At 43.1% G+C, this 17,268-nt stretch overlaps 1 protein-coding gene across 7 annotated transcripts in view; it reads right to left on the bottom strand.

Moving 5' to 3' along the window:
* Positions 1-17,268, bottom strand: part of hsf1 (heat shock transcription factor 1) — a 171,630-nt gene that overhangs the window by 86,702 nt on the left and 67,660 nt on the right. For all 7 annotated transcript variants that reach the window (XM_072254274.1, XM_072254279.1, XM_072254280.1 and 4 more), the window contains exons 2-4: positions 16,631-16,739; positions 14,904-15,040; positions 435-559 (exon numbers count right to left, since the gene is read on the bottom strand). In XM_072254274.1, coding sequence (XP_072110375.1) covers positions 435-559; positions 14,904-15,040; positions 16,631-16,739 — 371 coding nt within the window. The remainder of the gene's footprint in view (positions 1-434; positions 560-14,903; positions 15,041-16,630; positions 16,740-17,268) is intronic.

Below are 17,268 nucleotides of genomic sequence, written 5' to 3'. Positions count from 1 at the left end.
CTCTCTTGCATTTTTATACTCAAGCACCTCATCATAATTCCACGTGGCAATCCATGCTCTAAGCTCGTCTGCCTTACCTACAATACTCCTTGCATTAAAATCGACACATCTCAGGACATTAGTGTTCCACCATGGTTTCCTCTCCAAAGCCTCCACCTCTTAGCTGTAAATGAGGTGACCACAGCTGCACAGAATACTGCATGAATATGGCCTGAACAAAGTTTTAAACAGCAATAACTTGACTTACATGAGCTTTATATTCAGTGCCCTGACCAATGAAGCAGGTATGCTACACATTTCTCTTTTCACTCTTCAGGTACTCATGTTGCCACTTTTGTGGTACCGTGGGCTCACACCCTTTGATCCTTCTGCACACTGGAGCTCCCTAAGCTCCTGCCATTTCCTGTACACTTCCCTCCCATTTAACTACTTACTGCTTCATGGTTATGAGCTTGGCATCCAGTGTCTCCTGCTTCCCTTTCATGATTTGGACGTCATTCAGAATTTTACTGACATCATCCGAACGCATTTTCAGCTCTTCAGGCTTTACGTTTGATATCTGGAAGTTTGGAAAAGAAAAGCTCTGTTAACCTAAGGCAATGCTGCCAAATGAAGTAGCCAGTAAGGGTCCATCCACATAGTGATTGGTGCAAATACACAAAAGTGTTGACAAAAATCACATTATTCAAAAACAAGAGGGAAACACTGTAAGCCAGGTTAAAGAATTGATAATGTTTGGAGGGGCTGACATCAGTACAGTTCATATTGCTGCCGGCTAATCAAAGACATCAGAGTTGGTGCTCGAAATCAGCATGCAGTGTAACTGTTAGTGACAGTCTTGGATGTTTCTCTTGCGATCGCAAGATCCTGTTGGACATTGATAACGTGAGATACCGCAGGCCTATTTCCCTCTTTTGATGGGGGAGACAGGCAACGAGGCAGCAGCATGACCTTGGTTGTAGCGAGGGCAAGGCGGCAAGTGGGCTAACCTGCTACTGCAATCCAGGTGAGATGACGCTGGAGGTGGTGTAGCATGGAGTCTCTGCTCAGTTGGGATCTGGCCTTTCCTGTCAGTGCTGCCCCCAGTTTTCGACTGGCAGAAGGACAGGCTAGATTGCCGGGAACTGTACCATCTATCTGCATGTCGCTCAGGGACTTGGACTATAAACGTGCTTTTTTTTGTATAATGATGTGTGTTTATTTCTCTCTCACTACTTTGAATGAATGTTATGCACCTGAGACCCAGAGGAACGGTGTCTCACTCGAATGTGTCCACGTATGGTCTGAATGATAATTAAATTTAATTTGATAGGAACTGCAAGACACACACTGAAAAACTCCTGGTCTGAAGAGGTCAGTGTTGAGCCAAGGCAATATAAACAGCAAGGTGCTTGACAACCAGTGTGTAGTCCCCAGTGAACTGTCAAGTTTAAGTTGTCAAGTTCAAGTTTATTGTCATTTGGCTGTACTTAATAAACGAACAAACGAACGAAGCAACATTCCTCCGGACCACAGTAAACCCAAAAAGCATTATCACACACAGCACATAAACCAAAATATTACAAGTAAGTTAATAAAATATAATTCAAAATGTATCCAATTTGCAGCATAGGTGAACAGTAAGCAGCTCACTGTCCTCGTGATGAGATTTCGGTGGTGGCAGGGTGTTCATTAGTCTCACAGTTTGAGGGAAGAAGCTGTTACCCAGACTAGCTATTCTGGTCCTGATGCTCCTGTACCTCCTTCCTGACAGTAGGGAGTCAAAGAGATTGTGGGATGGGTGGCAGGGATCCTCAATGCTTCAGGCCCTTCATATAGCACTTACTTTTTATTCACAGTTATTTTGCAAATAACACTATTCTTTGCATTTCTGGTCAGATGCTAACTGCATTTCATTGGCTTTGTATCTATACTCGGCACAATGACAATAAAGTTGAATCTAAGATACGACACTTGCTATAAATGTCACAGGACCCCGGTGATCTTTACTACTCTCTGTACAGTCTTGTGCTTTGGTGCCTTGTAGCTTCCGACCACACAATGATGCAAGATAGGACAGAGGATACTCAAAGATGCTCCTGTGAACAGAATGGGGGGGTGGGGGGGGAGCTCTGTACACCTTAATTTCCTCAGAATGCGTAGATGCTGCTGTGCCTTCTGGACTAGTGAGGTGTTGTGGGTCCAGGTTAGACTGTCTGTAACATGGACACCAATTGTCAGATTAAAAACTATAACACAGAGCACAACACAACCCTTCAGCTCATGATGTCGTGCCGACCTTTTAACCAGAAAAAGGCCCAGAGTGAGACAAGTAATCATGTTATAAATAACCCCAAACCAGCATTCCCAGGAAATTCTCTGTTCGTCTAGATTTCAGTATTTACAGATTGTTTTTGATTCCTAAGAATCTGTCTAGAGTTGGGCCTTACCTTCTAATAAATGCTAGTTTTGGTCCAGAATAACCTTTGAGAGAAAAGGTCTTAAGTATGAGATTCTGCCAAAGATATACGAATTCACCCTGCAGAACAGTGCTCAGGAAAGGATGCTGATCACTTACTAAACTGTCGCTGGGACCTGGTGACCCAAGTTATAGAGAAAGGCTGAATTGGAGAATGAAAAGAAATTTGATAGAAGTACACAAAATTATATAGATAGGTTGGAGGCTTCATGGGTTAAGGAGGAAAGGTGAAATATTTAAGGGGAACTTAACAAGGAACATTTACTCAATTTACTCAGGGGTGATGAGAGTGTGGAACAAGCTGCCAGTGGAAGTGATGTATAGGGGTTCTTAAAGTTCAAAGTACATTTATTATCAAAGTATGTACAGCCTTAAGATTCGTCTCTTTACAGGCAGCCAGAAACAAAGAAACCCAATAAAGCCCATTAAAAAAAAGACCATCAAACATCCAGTGTGAAGAAAAACCATTAATCTCGCAAACAATAAAAGTAAGCAAGTAATATTCAGAACTGAAATTCCCAAGTGTCCACAGCCACGAAGCCAGTCATCACTGCAGCTGATTATAAGGACCATAAGACATAGGAGCAGAATTAGGCCATTCAGCCCATCAAGTCTGCTCCACCATTCCATCATGGCTGATCCCCGATCCATCAGCACCCTGGAGACTGCACATCCAGAAGCTGCCTTCATCATTGCCAATGACTTTAATAGAGCGTCACTGTTGAAAGTCTCTCCAAAGTTTTGTCAACACATCCAGGTGAGCATAGTCAGCCACTGCTACTCTCCCTTCCGCAACGCTTACAAAGTGCTCCTCTGTCTGCCATTTGGAGAGACGGATCACTCCTCCATCTTGCTGCTGCCGAGGCTCAGGCACAGGAGGCAGCCATTGTTAAAGCCGTCCACTGTTGGTCCGACCAATCAGCTCCATGCTACAGGACTGCTTTGATGATGTCAACTGGAATGTCTCTCATGATGAGGATGTCTCAGAGTTCACGGAAGGGGTCACGTTTCATCCGGAAGTGCATTGAGGATGTTGTCCTCCTGATATCAGTCAGGGTCTATCCACACCAGAAATCCTGGATCAACAGTCCCGTGTGAGCAGCACTTACTGCGTGACACAGAGCTTATTTTGCTGGTGACCAACAGGAAGACAAGAAATGCAGCTACCATCTGCATAGTCACCAAGGCAGCAAAACGACAATACAGGGATAAAATCCAAACACAACTCTCCACCAACTACACACGCAGCTTATGGCAAGGTCTGCACACCATTGCAGACTTCAAAGCTAAACACAGTCGTGTTTCCAACATCACTGCCAGATGAGCTAAATCCTTCTATCTTTATATACACTCGATTCAATGTTACCAACACGGAGCCCCTGAGGAGAGCCACCGAACAGACCTGTAGCTTGGTCATCTTTGAGGCTGAAGTACGCAGGTGTTTCCAACGAGTGGACAGTCGCAAGGCTGCAGGCACGGATGGCATCTCAGGATGGGTACTCAGGATCTGCACGGCATAAGTGGCAGGTGTGTTTACAGACATTCTTAATCTCGCCCTCACTCAATGCAGAGTGCCCTCCTGCTTCAAAACATCCACCATTGTTCATGTATCTAAAGCAACCAAGGTAACATGTCTGAACGACTGGCGTCCTGTCGCACTCATCTCAAAAATAAGCAAATGCTTTGAGAGGCTGGTCAAGGACTACATCTGCAGTATGCTACCACCCACACTGAACCCCCTACAATTTGCCTACCGACACAACTGATCGACAGATGATGCAATAGTCACAGCTCTACATACCATCCTTACACATCTGGAGAAGAAGGATGCTTATGTGAGGGTGCTGTTCTTGGACTACAGTTCAGCATTCAACACCATAATTCTCTCCAAGCTCAACTAGCAGCTCAGAGACCTCTGCCTTCACCCTGCCTTGTGTAGCTGGATTCTGGATTTTCTGTCAGATCGCCGGCAGATGGTAAGAGTGGGCTCTCTCACCTCTGCCCCTGAACATAGATGCCCCACAGGGCTATGTCCTAAGCCCCCTCCTTTTCTCTCTGTATACCTATGACTGTGTCACCACCCACAGCTCCCATGTGCTAATAAATTTGCTGACGATACTACATTGATTGGCCTTACCTCAAATAATAACAAGGCAGCTTACAGAGAAGAAATCATCACAGTGGTGTCAAGAAAACAACTTCTCCCTCAATGTTGCAAAAATAAAGGAGTTGGTTGTGGACTACAGGAGGAATGGAAATGGGCTAACCCCTATTGACATCAATGGATCTGGGGCTGAGAAGGTGAACAGCTTTAACTTCCTCAGCATACACATCACCGAGGATCTCATGTGGTCTGCACATACCGGCTGTGTGGTGAAAAAAAACACAACAGTGCCTCTTTCACCTCAGATGGTTGAAGAAGTTTGGTATAGGCCCCCAAATTTGAAGACCTTTCTGTAGGGGCACAATTGAGAGCATCCTGACTGGTTGCATCACTGCCTGGCATGGGAACTGTACTTCCCTCAGTCACAGGACTTTGCAGAATGGTGCAGACAGCCCAGCGCATTGATAGGTGTGAACTTCCCACAACATTTACAAAGACAGGTGTGTAAAAAGGGCCCAAAGGATTATTGGGGACTTGAACCACCACAACCACAAAATGTTCTAGCTGCTTCCATCCGGGAAACGTTACCGCTGCATGAAAGCCAGGACCAACAGGCTCCCGGACAGCTTCTTCCACCAGGCCATCAGACTGATTAGTGCATGCTGATACAATTGTACTTCTCTGCTATATTTACTGTTTCTATGTTGTATTTATTATAAATTACTAGAAATTGCACATTTAGACAGAGATGTAATGTAAAGATTTTTACTTCTCATGTATATGAAGGATGTAAGTAATAAAGTCAATTCAATTCAACCCCACACACCTGCCTTCTTGCCATATCCTTTGATGCCCTGACTGATCAGGAAACGACCAACTTCTGTCTTAAATGTACGCACCTACTTGGCCTCCACAGCTGTCTGTGGCAGAGCATTCCACAGATTCACTACCTCTCTGGCTAAAATAATTCCTCCTTACCTCCGTGCTAAAGGGTCACCCTACAATTTTGAGGCTGTGCCCACTAGTTCTGGATACCTCTTATCCAGTCTTTTCAACATTTGGTAGGTTTCAATGAGATCCCCCCACATTCTTCTAAATTCCAGTGAATACAGGCCCAAAGCTGCCAAACACTCCTCATACATTAACCCCTTCATTCCCGGAATCATCCTTGTGAACCTCTTCTGGACTCTCTCCAATGACACCCATCCTTTCTGAGATATGCCCAAAATTGATGAAACACTCCAAGTGCAGCCTGACTAGTGCCTTATAAGAATTCAGCATTATCTCCTTGCTTTTATATTCTATTCCCCCTGAAATAAATGCCAACATTGCATTTGCCTTCTTCATCACAGACTCAACTTGTAAATTAACCTTCTGGGAGTCTTGCACAAGGACTCTTAAGTCCCTCCGCACCTCTGATGTTAGAACCTTTCCCCCCATTAGATAATAGTCTGCACTATTGTTCCCTTTACCAAAATGCATTATGATACATTTCCCAACACTTTATTCCAGCTGCCATTTTTTTGCCCATTCTTCCAGTTTCTCTAAATCCTGGTGCAATCGCTTGCTTCCTCAGCACTACCTACCCCTCCACCTTCTTCGTATCATCTGCAAACTTTGCCACAAAGCCATCAATTCCATTACCTAAATCATTGACAAACAATGTACAAAGTAGCAGTCCCAATACTGACCCGAGTAACACCACTAGACACTGGCACCAACTGGAAAAGGTCCCTTTTATTCCCACTCGCTGCCTCCTGTCTGCCAGTCATTCCTTTAGCCATGCCAGTATCTTTCCTGTAATGCCATAAGAATTTAACTTGTTAATCAGCCTCATGTGTAGCACCTTATCAAACGCTTTCTGAAAATCCAAGCAAATGACATCCACTGCCCCTCCTTTATCCACCCTGCTTGTTACCTCCTCGAAGAAATGTAATAGATTGTCAGGCAAGATTTCTCTTTACAGAAACCGCGCTGATTTTGACTTATTTTATCATTAGTCTCCAAGTACCTTGAAACCTCATCCTTAATAATAGACTCCAACACTTTTCCAACCACTGAGGTTAGGCTAACTGGCCTATAATTTCCTTTCTGTTGCCTTCCTCTCTTCTTAAAGAGTGGAGTGACATTTGCAATCTTCCAGTCCTCCGGGACCATGCCAGAATCAAGTGATTCTTGAAAGATTATAACCAATGTATCCATCATCTCTTCAGCAACCTCTCTCAGGACTCTGGGATGTAGTCCATCGGTCCAGGTGACTTACTCACTTTAAGACCTTTGAACTTGCCTAGCACTTTTTCCTTTGTAATGGCAATGGCACTCACTCCTGCTGCCCAACACTCATGGACCTCTGGCACACTGCTAGTGTCTTCCACAGTGAAGACAGATGCAAAGTACCCATTAAGTTCATCTGCCCAGGAGCCCATTAGTTGTAAGCCACAGCCTCAGTTCACTGCTGAGATGAGTAAACCACGAGCAGTGAGCTGAACACTGGCTGGCCCTCTCCTCCAGCCCCGACAACCTGACTTTTTTCAATCTAGCTCAGCCCGTGAATTGGCCAAACCCTGCTACTGCAGCATTTAAGATAAGTAAATGGACAGATGGATGACGTATGGAGGGCTGTGGTCTGAGTGCGGATCGATGGCTCTGGGCAGAAAAAGGCTGAAGAACTTGTTCCGTGCGGTGGTCCTCTATGACTCTAAAGGCAGTAACAGCAAGTACAAGACAGTCTGACTCAAGAAATTGAAACACATTTGGTCAGAATCACCAAGACAAATAAGAGGTAGGGAGAGCAATGGGAGACACTGTGCAATGCCTTACAAGTGATTGTCTGGTGGCTTTGGTTTTTCCCAATGAGGTGCAGATCTACAGGCGCTGTGTTAATGATTGCACCCACTTCTCTCATTGAAAGGTGAAAGTTCTATAAAACACTATAGTGTTTCATTTAGGGATAAAAGCCAAGAATATGAAGTGTCTGTTTTCCTGGTAATGTGAGACGCACAGAGCAGGCACTGAATGTGCAGAGTGTAGACTGCAGACCCACAGCACTTTATATTTCTTCTCAGGCACCATACCTGGAACTGTACTTCTTCGCAAAAACATTTTCACCAGCTTATTCATGCAAAAGTTTGTAGATCAGCAGTGTTCCAACATACAAGAGTTTTCAGGCATTTCAGAATTTTCTCATCTGGAACAGAATTTCTAGAGCTCCAATTTGTACAGTTACCAACAAGAGTAGAAGAAAACTCACAGATGAGCAGTTCAAGAAAGTCCTTGTTCCAGTATTCCCATACATGCACAGAAGCAAAGAATGCACAAACAGCACATCCCTGTGTATGTACACTGACCTAACTCATCTTGGTTATCTCATCATTTCTCTCTTGCTTCCTTTCACTTAACACGAGAAAGACTGGTGGAGGAAAGATGTACAGTGGGTTCAAAGTAAAAAGTACATGTATATCACCATTTACAACACTGAGATTCACATTCATGTGGGCATACTCAGCAAATCTATAGAATAGTAACTGTAACAGGATCAGTGAAAGGTCAACCAGAGTGCAGACTATGCAAATGTAAATATAAATAATGAGAACATGAGGTAACAATATAAAGAGTCCATAAAATGAAATGATTGGTTGTGGGAACATCTCAATGATGAGGCAAGTGAGTGTAGTTACCCCTTTGTTCAACAGCCTGATGGTTGTGGCACAGAAACTGTTCTTGAACCTGGTAGTGCAAGTCCTGAGGCATCTGTGCCTTCTACCTGATGGCAGCAGTGAGGAAAAAAAGCATGCCCTGGATGGTGGGAATCTTTGATAATGGATGCTGCTTTCCTATGACAGTATTTCATGTAGATGTACTCAGTGGTTGGGAGGGCTTTACCCATGACGTACTGAGTCAAATCCACTATCTTTTTGTAGGGTTTTCCATTCAAAGGCTTTGGTGTTTCCATACCAGGCCATGAAGCAGCCAATCAATACACTCTCCATCACACGTCTAATCTTTGGATGTCATGCCAATTCCGGTTGATTGGGAAAAATCAGCAGCAGTACATTTTGGTTCATTTAAGTGGCTGCTCCAATTAGCCAGAGTTTCATGGAAATAGTTAAAAATGTATAAAAAAGTAAATGTAATAAAATAAAATATAGAACAAATTAGAACGCTAACAATACTACTACACTACTATAAAACTGTATTAATTCCCAATAGTCAGTAACGGAGGAATTCATTCAGTGTACGCTGACATTTTCTTTTGATTGACTGTAAATAAACAAAATTAGCACAGATAATGGATTGCCTCCATACCATGCTTTCGACAACTGCATCCTCCAAAATCTACATTTTCATTATAACATTAAAGATGATTGTCAATAACTTCAAATTCTTTGTAGTTCCCAATTTGCTGAAGTAGTGAAATTACTTAATTTTCACTCCTGGCCATTTCTGGCATCTCCAAGCCTGAATACTTGAAAATGCAGAAAGCAAAATAGTTCTGAAATGTCTTCTAGCTTATTCCTTTCCAACTATCAGTGACAAAAATCATTGCAGTTTGAACACAAGCACATGGAACTGACATTATTTAAAAACTGTTTGCTCTAAGCACATGACTGATGCTAGTTAGAAACTGTTTGGCAAGTCTCTTGCCCCAAATTAAGTAGCAGTGTACCAAATAAACAAAGGGAATCCCAGCTATTTTCTTGAATAGTTGCTATTCTTTAAGAGTTGTCCCAAATAAGCAGCTGACCTGATTAATCGGAATCCACTGTAATTAACCATAAGACATGAGGACAGAATTAGGCCATTTGGCTCATTGAGCCTGCACTGCTATTTTATCATGGCTGATCCATTTCCCCCTCAACCCCATTCACTTGCCTTCTCCCTGTAACCTTTCATGCCCTGACCAATCAGGAATCTATCAACCCGTGCCTTAAAAATACCAAATTACTTGGCCTCCACAACCACCTGTGGCAACAAATTCTACAGATTCACCACTCTCTGGTTAAAGAAATTTCTCCTCATCTCCATGCTAAATGGACATCCCTCTATTTAGAGACTGTGTCTTCTGGTCTTAGACTTCCCCAGCATTAGAAACATTTTCTCCACGTCCATTCTATAAAGGCCCTTCAAAATTATGTAAGTTTCAATGAGATCCCCCACCTCATTATTCTAAATTTCACTGAGTACAGGCCCAGAGCCATCAAATGATTAGTCTTTCATTCCTGGAATCATTTTCGTGAACCTCCTTTGAACCTTCTCCAATGTCAGCACATCCTTTCTTAGATAAAGGGCCCAAAACTGAGGCCTCACCAGTGCTTTATGAAGTCTCAACATTACATATTTGCTTTTATATTCTAATACCCTTGAAATGAATGCTAACATCACACTTGCTTTCCTCATCATAGACTCAACCTGCAAATTAACCTTTCGGGAATTCTGCACAAGGACTTTCAAGTCCCTTTGCATCTCAGTTTTTTTGAAATTCCTCCTCATTTAGAAAATAGTCTAAGCTTTTATTTCTACCAAAGCGCATGACCATACACTCCTGATACTGTATTCCATCTGCCACTTCTTTGCCCATTTTCTTAGTCTGTCCAAGTCCTTCTGCAGCCTCCCTGCTTCCTTTACACTACCTGACCCTCCAACTATCTTTGTATCGTCCACAAACTTGGTCAAAAAGCCATCAATTCTGTCATCCAAATTACTGGCATACAAAAAAAAGCTGTCCCAACACTGAACCCTGTGAAACACCACAAGTCACTGACAGCCAATCAGAAAAGACTCTCTTAATTCTCAGTCTTTGCCTCCTGCCATCAGCCAATGCTCTATCCATGCTAGTATCTTTCCTGTAATGTCACAGGCTCTAATTCTGCTCAGCAGCCTATGTGGCATCTTATGAAAGGCCTTCTGGAAATCCAAGAACACCATATCCACTGATTCTCCTTTGTTGCTTCTGCTTATTATTTCCTCAGTTGTCAGGCAACATTTTCCCTTAAGGAAACCATGCTCACTGGCCCATTTATCACGTGCCTCCAAGAACCCTAAGACCTCATCCTTAACAATTGACTCTAACACCTTCTCAAGCAGAGGTCAGGCTAACTAGCCTATAATTTCCTTTCTTCTGCCTCCCTCCCTTCTTGAGCAGAGTGACATATGCAATTTTCCGGTCCTCTGAAGCCACACCAGAATCTAGTGATTCTTGAAAGATCATTACTAATGCCTCCACGATCACTCCAGCTACCTCTTTCAGAACACTGAGGTGAAGTCCATCTGGTCCAGTTGACTTATCTACCTTCCAAGCATCTTTTCCTCCGTAATACCAACTACACTCATTTCTGTCCCCTGACAGTCTTGAATTTCTGGCATACTACTAATGTCTTCCACAATAATGATTGTACCTCTTAAGAATGAAGAAATTACCTCTTAAGTTCCAACACGATTTCTTTTTGCCCATTACTACATCCAGGATCATTTTCCAGCAGTCCAATATCCACTCTTGCCTCTCTTTTACTCAAATATTTGAAAACACATTTGGTATCCTCTTTTTTATTATTGGCTAGCTAACCTTCAAATTTAAATCTTTTCTCTCTTTATTGTGTCTTTAGTTGCATTGTGTTGGTTTTTAAAAGCTTTCCAATCCTCTAATTTCCCTTTTTTTTGCTATATTATATGCTCTCGTTTGCTTTTATGCTGCCTTTGACTTCCTGTGCCAGCCACGGTTGCCTCATCCTCCCTTTCTAACACTTCTCTGGGAAGTATCTATCTTGCACCTTCCAAATTACATAGAAACATAGAAAACCTACAGCACGATACAATGCTGTGCCGAACATGTACTTACTTTATAAATTACCTAGGGTTTCCCATAGCCCTCTATTTTTCTAAGCTCCACGTACCTATCCAAAAGTCTCTTAAAAAACCCTACAGTATGCTCCCAGAAACTTCAGCAATTGCTTTTCTGCTGTAGTCCTGACTAATGTCCCCTTCCAATCAACTCTGGCCAGCTCCTCTCTTGTGACACACACATACACACACAAAATGCTGAAGGAACTCAGCAGGCCAGGCAGCATTTAGGAAAAGAGTACAGTCAACGTTTTGGGCTGAAACTCTTCGCCAAGACCCTTGACTCCACTGTGATAGTCATACAACTCTCTTAAACTGCAGGGAGAATTCTATTACATTATGATCACTGCCTCACAAAAGGTTCCTTTACTTTAAGATCCCTTATCAGATCCTATTCATTACGTAACGCCCAATATAGAAATGCATTTTCTCTTTTGGGCTCAACCACAAGCTGCTCTAAACAGCCATCTCGCATGTATTCTGCAAATTCCTGCTCTTGATTTTCCCTATCTACCTGCATCGACTATATCTCATGACTATTGTAACATTGCCCTTTTGACATATCTTTCCTATCTCCCATTGTAATTTGTAGCCCACATCCTGGCTACTGTTGGAGGCCTGTATATAACTCCCATTATGGTCTTTTTACTCTTGCAGAGAGGGAAATCAGCCAAAATCTAATGGCAATGCAGACTTGATGTGTTGAATGGTCTAATTCTGCTCCTCTGTCTTCTTATGGAAGAGGGAAGAATGCAACACACACAAAATGGTTAGGCGGCATCTATGGAAGGAATAAACAGTTGACATTTTGGGCTGAAACTCTTTCATCAGGAATGGAAGGGAAGAAGAAAGAAGGCAGAATAAGGAGAGAAGGGAAGGAGTACAAGCTGGCAGGTTATATGTGAGAGCAGGTGAAGGGGAAGATGGATGGGTGGGGGGGAGGAGGGAAATGAAGTGAGAAGTTGAAAGGTGTTGGGACCGTTGCTTTTGACAATGTATGTCAATGATTTGGACTATGGGATTAATGGATTTGTGGCTAAATTTGCCGATGATACAAAGATAAGTGGAGGAGCGGGTAGTATTGAGGAAACAGAGAGCTTGCAGAGAGACTTAGATAGTTTAGGGGAATGGGCAAAAAAGTGGCAAATGAAATACAATGTTGGAAAGTGTATGATCATGCATTTTGGTGGAAGAAATAAACCGGCAGACCATTAATTAGAAGGGAAAAGAATTCAAAATGCAGAGATGCAAAGGACTTGGGAGTCCACGTGCAGGATACCCTGACGGTTAACCTCCAGATTGAATCAGTGGTGAAGGCGGCGAATGAAATGCTGGCATTCATTTCTAGAATATAAGAGCAGGGATGTGATGTTGAGGTTCTATAAGGCACTCGTGAGACTACACTTGAGAGTATTGTGTGCAGTTTTGGGCTCCTTATTTTAGAAAGGATATACTGACATTGGAGAGGGTTCAGAGAAGATTCACGAGAATGATTCCAGGAATGAAAGGGTTACTGTACGAGGAACGTCTGGCAGCCTTGGAGATCAGGAGAATGGCGGGGGGGGGGGGGGGGGGAATCTCATAGAAACATTCCGAATGTTAAAAGGTCTGAACAGATTAGATACGGCAGTTATTTCCCATGGTATGGGAGTCTAGGACAAGCGGCGGTGGAGGCGGATACGATAGGGTCTTTTAAGAGACTTTTGGATAGGCAGATGGAGCTTAGAAAAATAGAGGGCTATGGGTAACTCTAGTAATTTCTAAGGTAGAGACATGTTTGGCACAACTTTGTGGGCCGAAGGGCCTGTATTGTGCTGTAGGTTTTCTATGTTTCTAAGAAAGCATGACTTCAGGTTGAAGGATGTCCATTTAGAACAGAAATGTGGAGAAATTACTTTAGTTAGAGGGTGGAAAATCTGTGGAATATGTTGCCACAAGCGGCTGTGGAGGCCAAGTCACTGGGTGCATTTAAGGCAGAGATAGATAGGTTCTTGATTAGCCAGGGCATCAAAGGGTATGGGGAGAAGGCAGGGGAGTGGGGATGACTGGAAGAATTGGATCAGACCATGATTGAATAGTGGAGCAGACTCGATGGGCCAAATAGCCTACTTCTGCTCCTATATCTTATGGCTTTATGATAGGTGGAAAGGTAAAGGACTGGAGAAGAAGGAATCTGATAGAAGAGGAGAGTGGGCCATGGGAGAACGAGAAGGAGGAGGGGAAACAAGAGGGAGGCAATGGGCAGGCAACGAGGAAAACAAGGTGTAAGAGGGGAGCTAGAATGAAGAAAGGAAATAGAGTAGCGGCAAGGGGGGAGAAATTACTCAGAGTTACAGGAGAATCATTTGCTATTTTGACTTAGTATTGTGAAGGAATTGTTCAGCTCTTCAGTGGCAAATGCCCTTTCAGTAGTGAATCGAATGACAATGACAAATCGAATCCATTGGCAATAGAACAGCAAAGTCACCTCTTGGATAGCTCCATGCCTGTTGCTTTACTTTCATGCAATATCGACAAGTGACAGAAAGTAAAACTTTAACAAATTCTGAACTTCCACAATAATGATAAATATTCTATTCTGTCTCCTATCGCATGAACACAAATTAGAATTAAAATTATCCTTGTAATAAGAAAGATACCACTGGCACCATGGTAGCTTAGCGGTTAGTGAAACATTATTTTAGCTTGGGGTGTCAGAGGTCAGAGTTCAATCTCAGTATCCTCTATAAGCAAATCTGTATATTTTCTCCATGGAAAGTGTGTTTCTTCCAGGTGCTCCAGTTACCACCGACATTACAAAGATGTAATGGTTAGGAGGTTAATTGGTCATTGTAAGTTGCCCTGTGATTAGGTTAGGGTTAAATCAGAGGTTTCTCCAAGAGGACCACAACCTTGTCATAGGGTTTGGAGGCTTGTATGCCTCAATGACCCAGAGCTATGCTGGCTAGAGTCAGGGCCTTGTGATTTGGCTCTTGGTAGGGTCAGCAATGTCAAACAGGTCAAAGGGTAGAGTCGAGACTAAGAGTGGTCTACTGGTCCTCCAGGTTCGGAGATTCAACTCACCACCAACACCATACTGGATCAAAAAAAAGTTACAGAAACAGCAATGAAGAATCCTTCTATATCTGTGTGTGACAGTATGGACCTTCATTGCTGCCCCAAATGCCAGTGGTATAACAAGCAATAAGTAAGTAAATTGGGGATTGCTAGGTAGCGCAGCTCCTGCGGCCTATTCCGCAATGTAGCTCAATAAGTAAATAATAATCATTCCTCCTGAGAAACTTAATGTCAGCCAAGCATGGAATCTTACAAGTCTTAGAATGATGTGTTTGTAGTGGCTGATGCAGCGAGCAGCAGAGGTTTGGTTTGGAAAGAAACAGTGAAGACAGGATCGAGAGGAGTTCTGTGGCTCCCAAGCACAAGCCCCAGCAGGCAAAGTTAAAATCCAACACTTTACAACAATGAGGAGAGATAAAAAGGCATCAAAACTTAACTTGCACTTACATTTGTCACCTTCCTCTTGATATTTTCCAGCAAGTGTTCTTTGCCTCGGATAAAGTACATGTGTTGAAATTCTGTATCGTCCATCTCCGGCTTCACAAGGCCACCTTGTTCAATGTTCACCACTTTACGGAAGCCATCTAGATATTCATGGTGAGAAGAAACAACATTAGAGTAGTTACATGCTTGTCCTCAGTCACCTGCTCATCATTCCCAGGGATAACAGTGTAATGCTGAACATCAAATCTGACGACCCCTGTAAAGTGGGACTCTGCTGGAATTCTGTTAGCTAAACTGGTCATCACATATCTAATTTCTATGTTAAATACTTTCCCAATACATACTTTGAAACATAATGCAGGCTTCCATTCTCCGAGCTATATGCAGAGACAAAGCAAAGGCAGCTGATGGATTCTTTGGCCACGATGAGGTTGGAGGAGCAGCACCTCATTCTGTCTAGGTAACCTCCAACCTGATAACATGATCATTGGTTTCTCCTTCCCACCACTTTCCTCTTCCTCTATTCCCCACTATGGCCTCTTAGATAGTTTCAAGTTCCTCGGCGTCCACATCTCGGCTGACCTCACCTGGACTGCCCATATCTCTTATCAGGTGGAAAAGGCCCAACAAAGGCTCTACTTCCTAAGGAAGCTAAAGCACGCTCTCTTCCCTCATCACCTGCTGATCAACTTCTATCGGACAACTATAGAGAGCCTCCTGACGTATTACTGTGCAGTGTGGTTTGCCAGCTGCACAGAACAGAACAGGAAGGACTTGCAGCGGGTGGTGAGGGTAGCAGAGCGGGTTATTGGCACAACATTACCCTCCCTCAGAGACATTTATACTGGCAGACTTCAAAAGAAGGATACTTGTATTTCAAAGGATCCCACTCATCCTGGACATCACCTGTTTTCCCCCCTACCTTCTGGGAAGAGATACAGAGCATTAAGGACGAAAATAAAAAGACTCCTTAACAGCTTCTACCCACAAGCAGTGAAATGTATAACACCCCCTTCCCTTCTCTTGCCCCCCTCCTAAGACGGCGGCAGCTAAATGCATCACACTTCCAGGAATGGCAGGTGTGCAATAGTCCTACCCCCCCATCCATATATTATTAATTTTGCACTGCACTCCTGAGGTTTTAGAGTTTATTTTATGTATATATTCTTTGTCATGCTGCAAAACGTTGAGCTGCTAAAGTGTGTTTCATTGCTCCACAACAATGACAATAAAGATATTCAATTCAATACCTCGTCCTCACCTGCCTAACACCTCCTCCTGGTACCCTTCCTTCTTCCCTTTCTCACATGGTCCAATCTCCTGTCTTACCAGATTCCTTCTTCTCCAGCCTTTTACCTTTCCCACCTACCTGACTTCACCTATCATCTTCTAGCTAGTCCTCCTTCTCCCCCCTCCAATTTCTAATTCTGGCATCTTCCCCTTTCCTTTCCAGTCCTGAAGAAAGGCCTTGGCTCGAATCTTTGACAATTTGTTCATTTCCATAGATGCTGCCTGATCTGTAGTGTTAAATGGAAGCTTGTCCATTTTTAAAAAAAAGTTTTAACTAGTTCCATGAAACTTCAGCTAATTAGGGCAGTTGTTTAATTGGACCAAAATGTACTGGTCCCGATGTGTCCCAATTAACCACAATCCACTGCAGATTCCACTCTGTCAATTGAACACCTTCAGTTAGGAAAACAAAATCAAGCCCAGGATTTGTCACCACTTACACATGTTGAGCTGCCGCACAAAGCTGGCCATGTTGTTGTGCTTGAAGTATTTCGGAAGCACTTCTTTTGCAAAACGTCCTTGGTCAAAGACATGGAAACTGTTGCCACTCTGTGGAGATCAAAGAGAAAGTATGAGAAAAGGAGGTAGGCCCTAACTGGTTAAACTATTCAAGATGAAGCACCAACTGTGGTTTTATCTTCCAAAACACATGCACACTTGAATCATATTCACAGTCCATTTAAAGCCAATGAGCCAGAACAAAATCAGTGAGGATAACAGATAGAGGTAACAGTAAGAGATATATTGGCAGAATATAGTATTAATGGTAAGACTCTTGGCAGTGTGGAAGATCAGAGGGATCTTGGGTCCGAGTCCATAGGACACTCAAAGCAGCTGCGCAGGTTGACTCTGTGGTTAAAAAGGCATATTGTGTATTGGCCTCCATCAATCATGGAATTGAATTTAGGAGCCAAGAGGTAATGTTATAGCTATATAGGACCCTGGTCAGATCCCACCTTGGAGTACTGTGCTCAGTTCTGGTCGCCTCACTACAGGAAGGATGTGGAAACCATAGAAAGGGTGCAGAGGGGATTTACAAGGATGTTGCCTGGATTGGGGAGCATGCCTTATGAAGACA

The sequence above is a fragment of the Mobula birostris genome, chromosome 3 (assembly GCF_030028105.1).
Source record: "Mobula birostris isolate sMobBir1 chromosome 3, sMobBir1.hap1, whole genome shotgun sequence".
NCBI classification, from domain to species: Eukaryota; Metazoa; Chordata; class Chondrichthyes; order Myliobatiformes; family Myliobatidae; genus Mobula; species Mobula birostris.
This window is presented reverse-complemented; position numbering and strand designations above follow the sequence as displayed.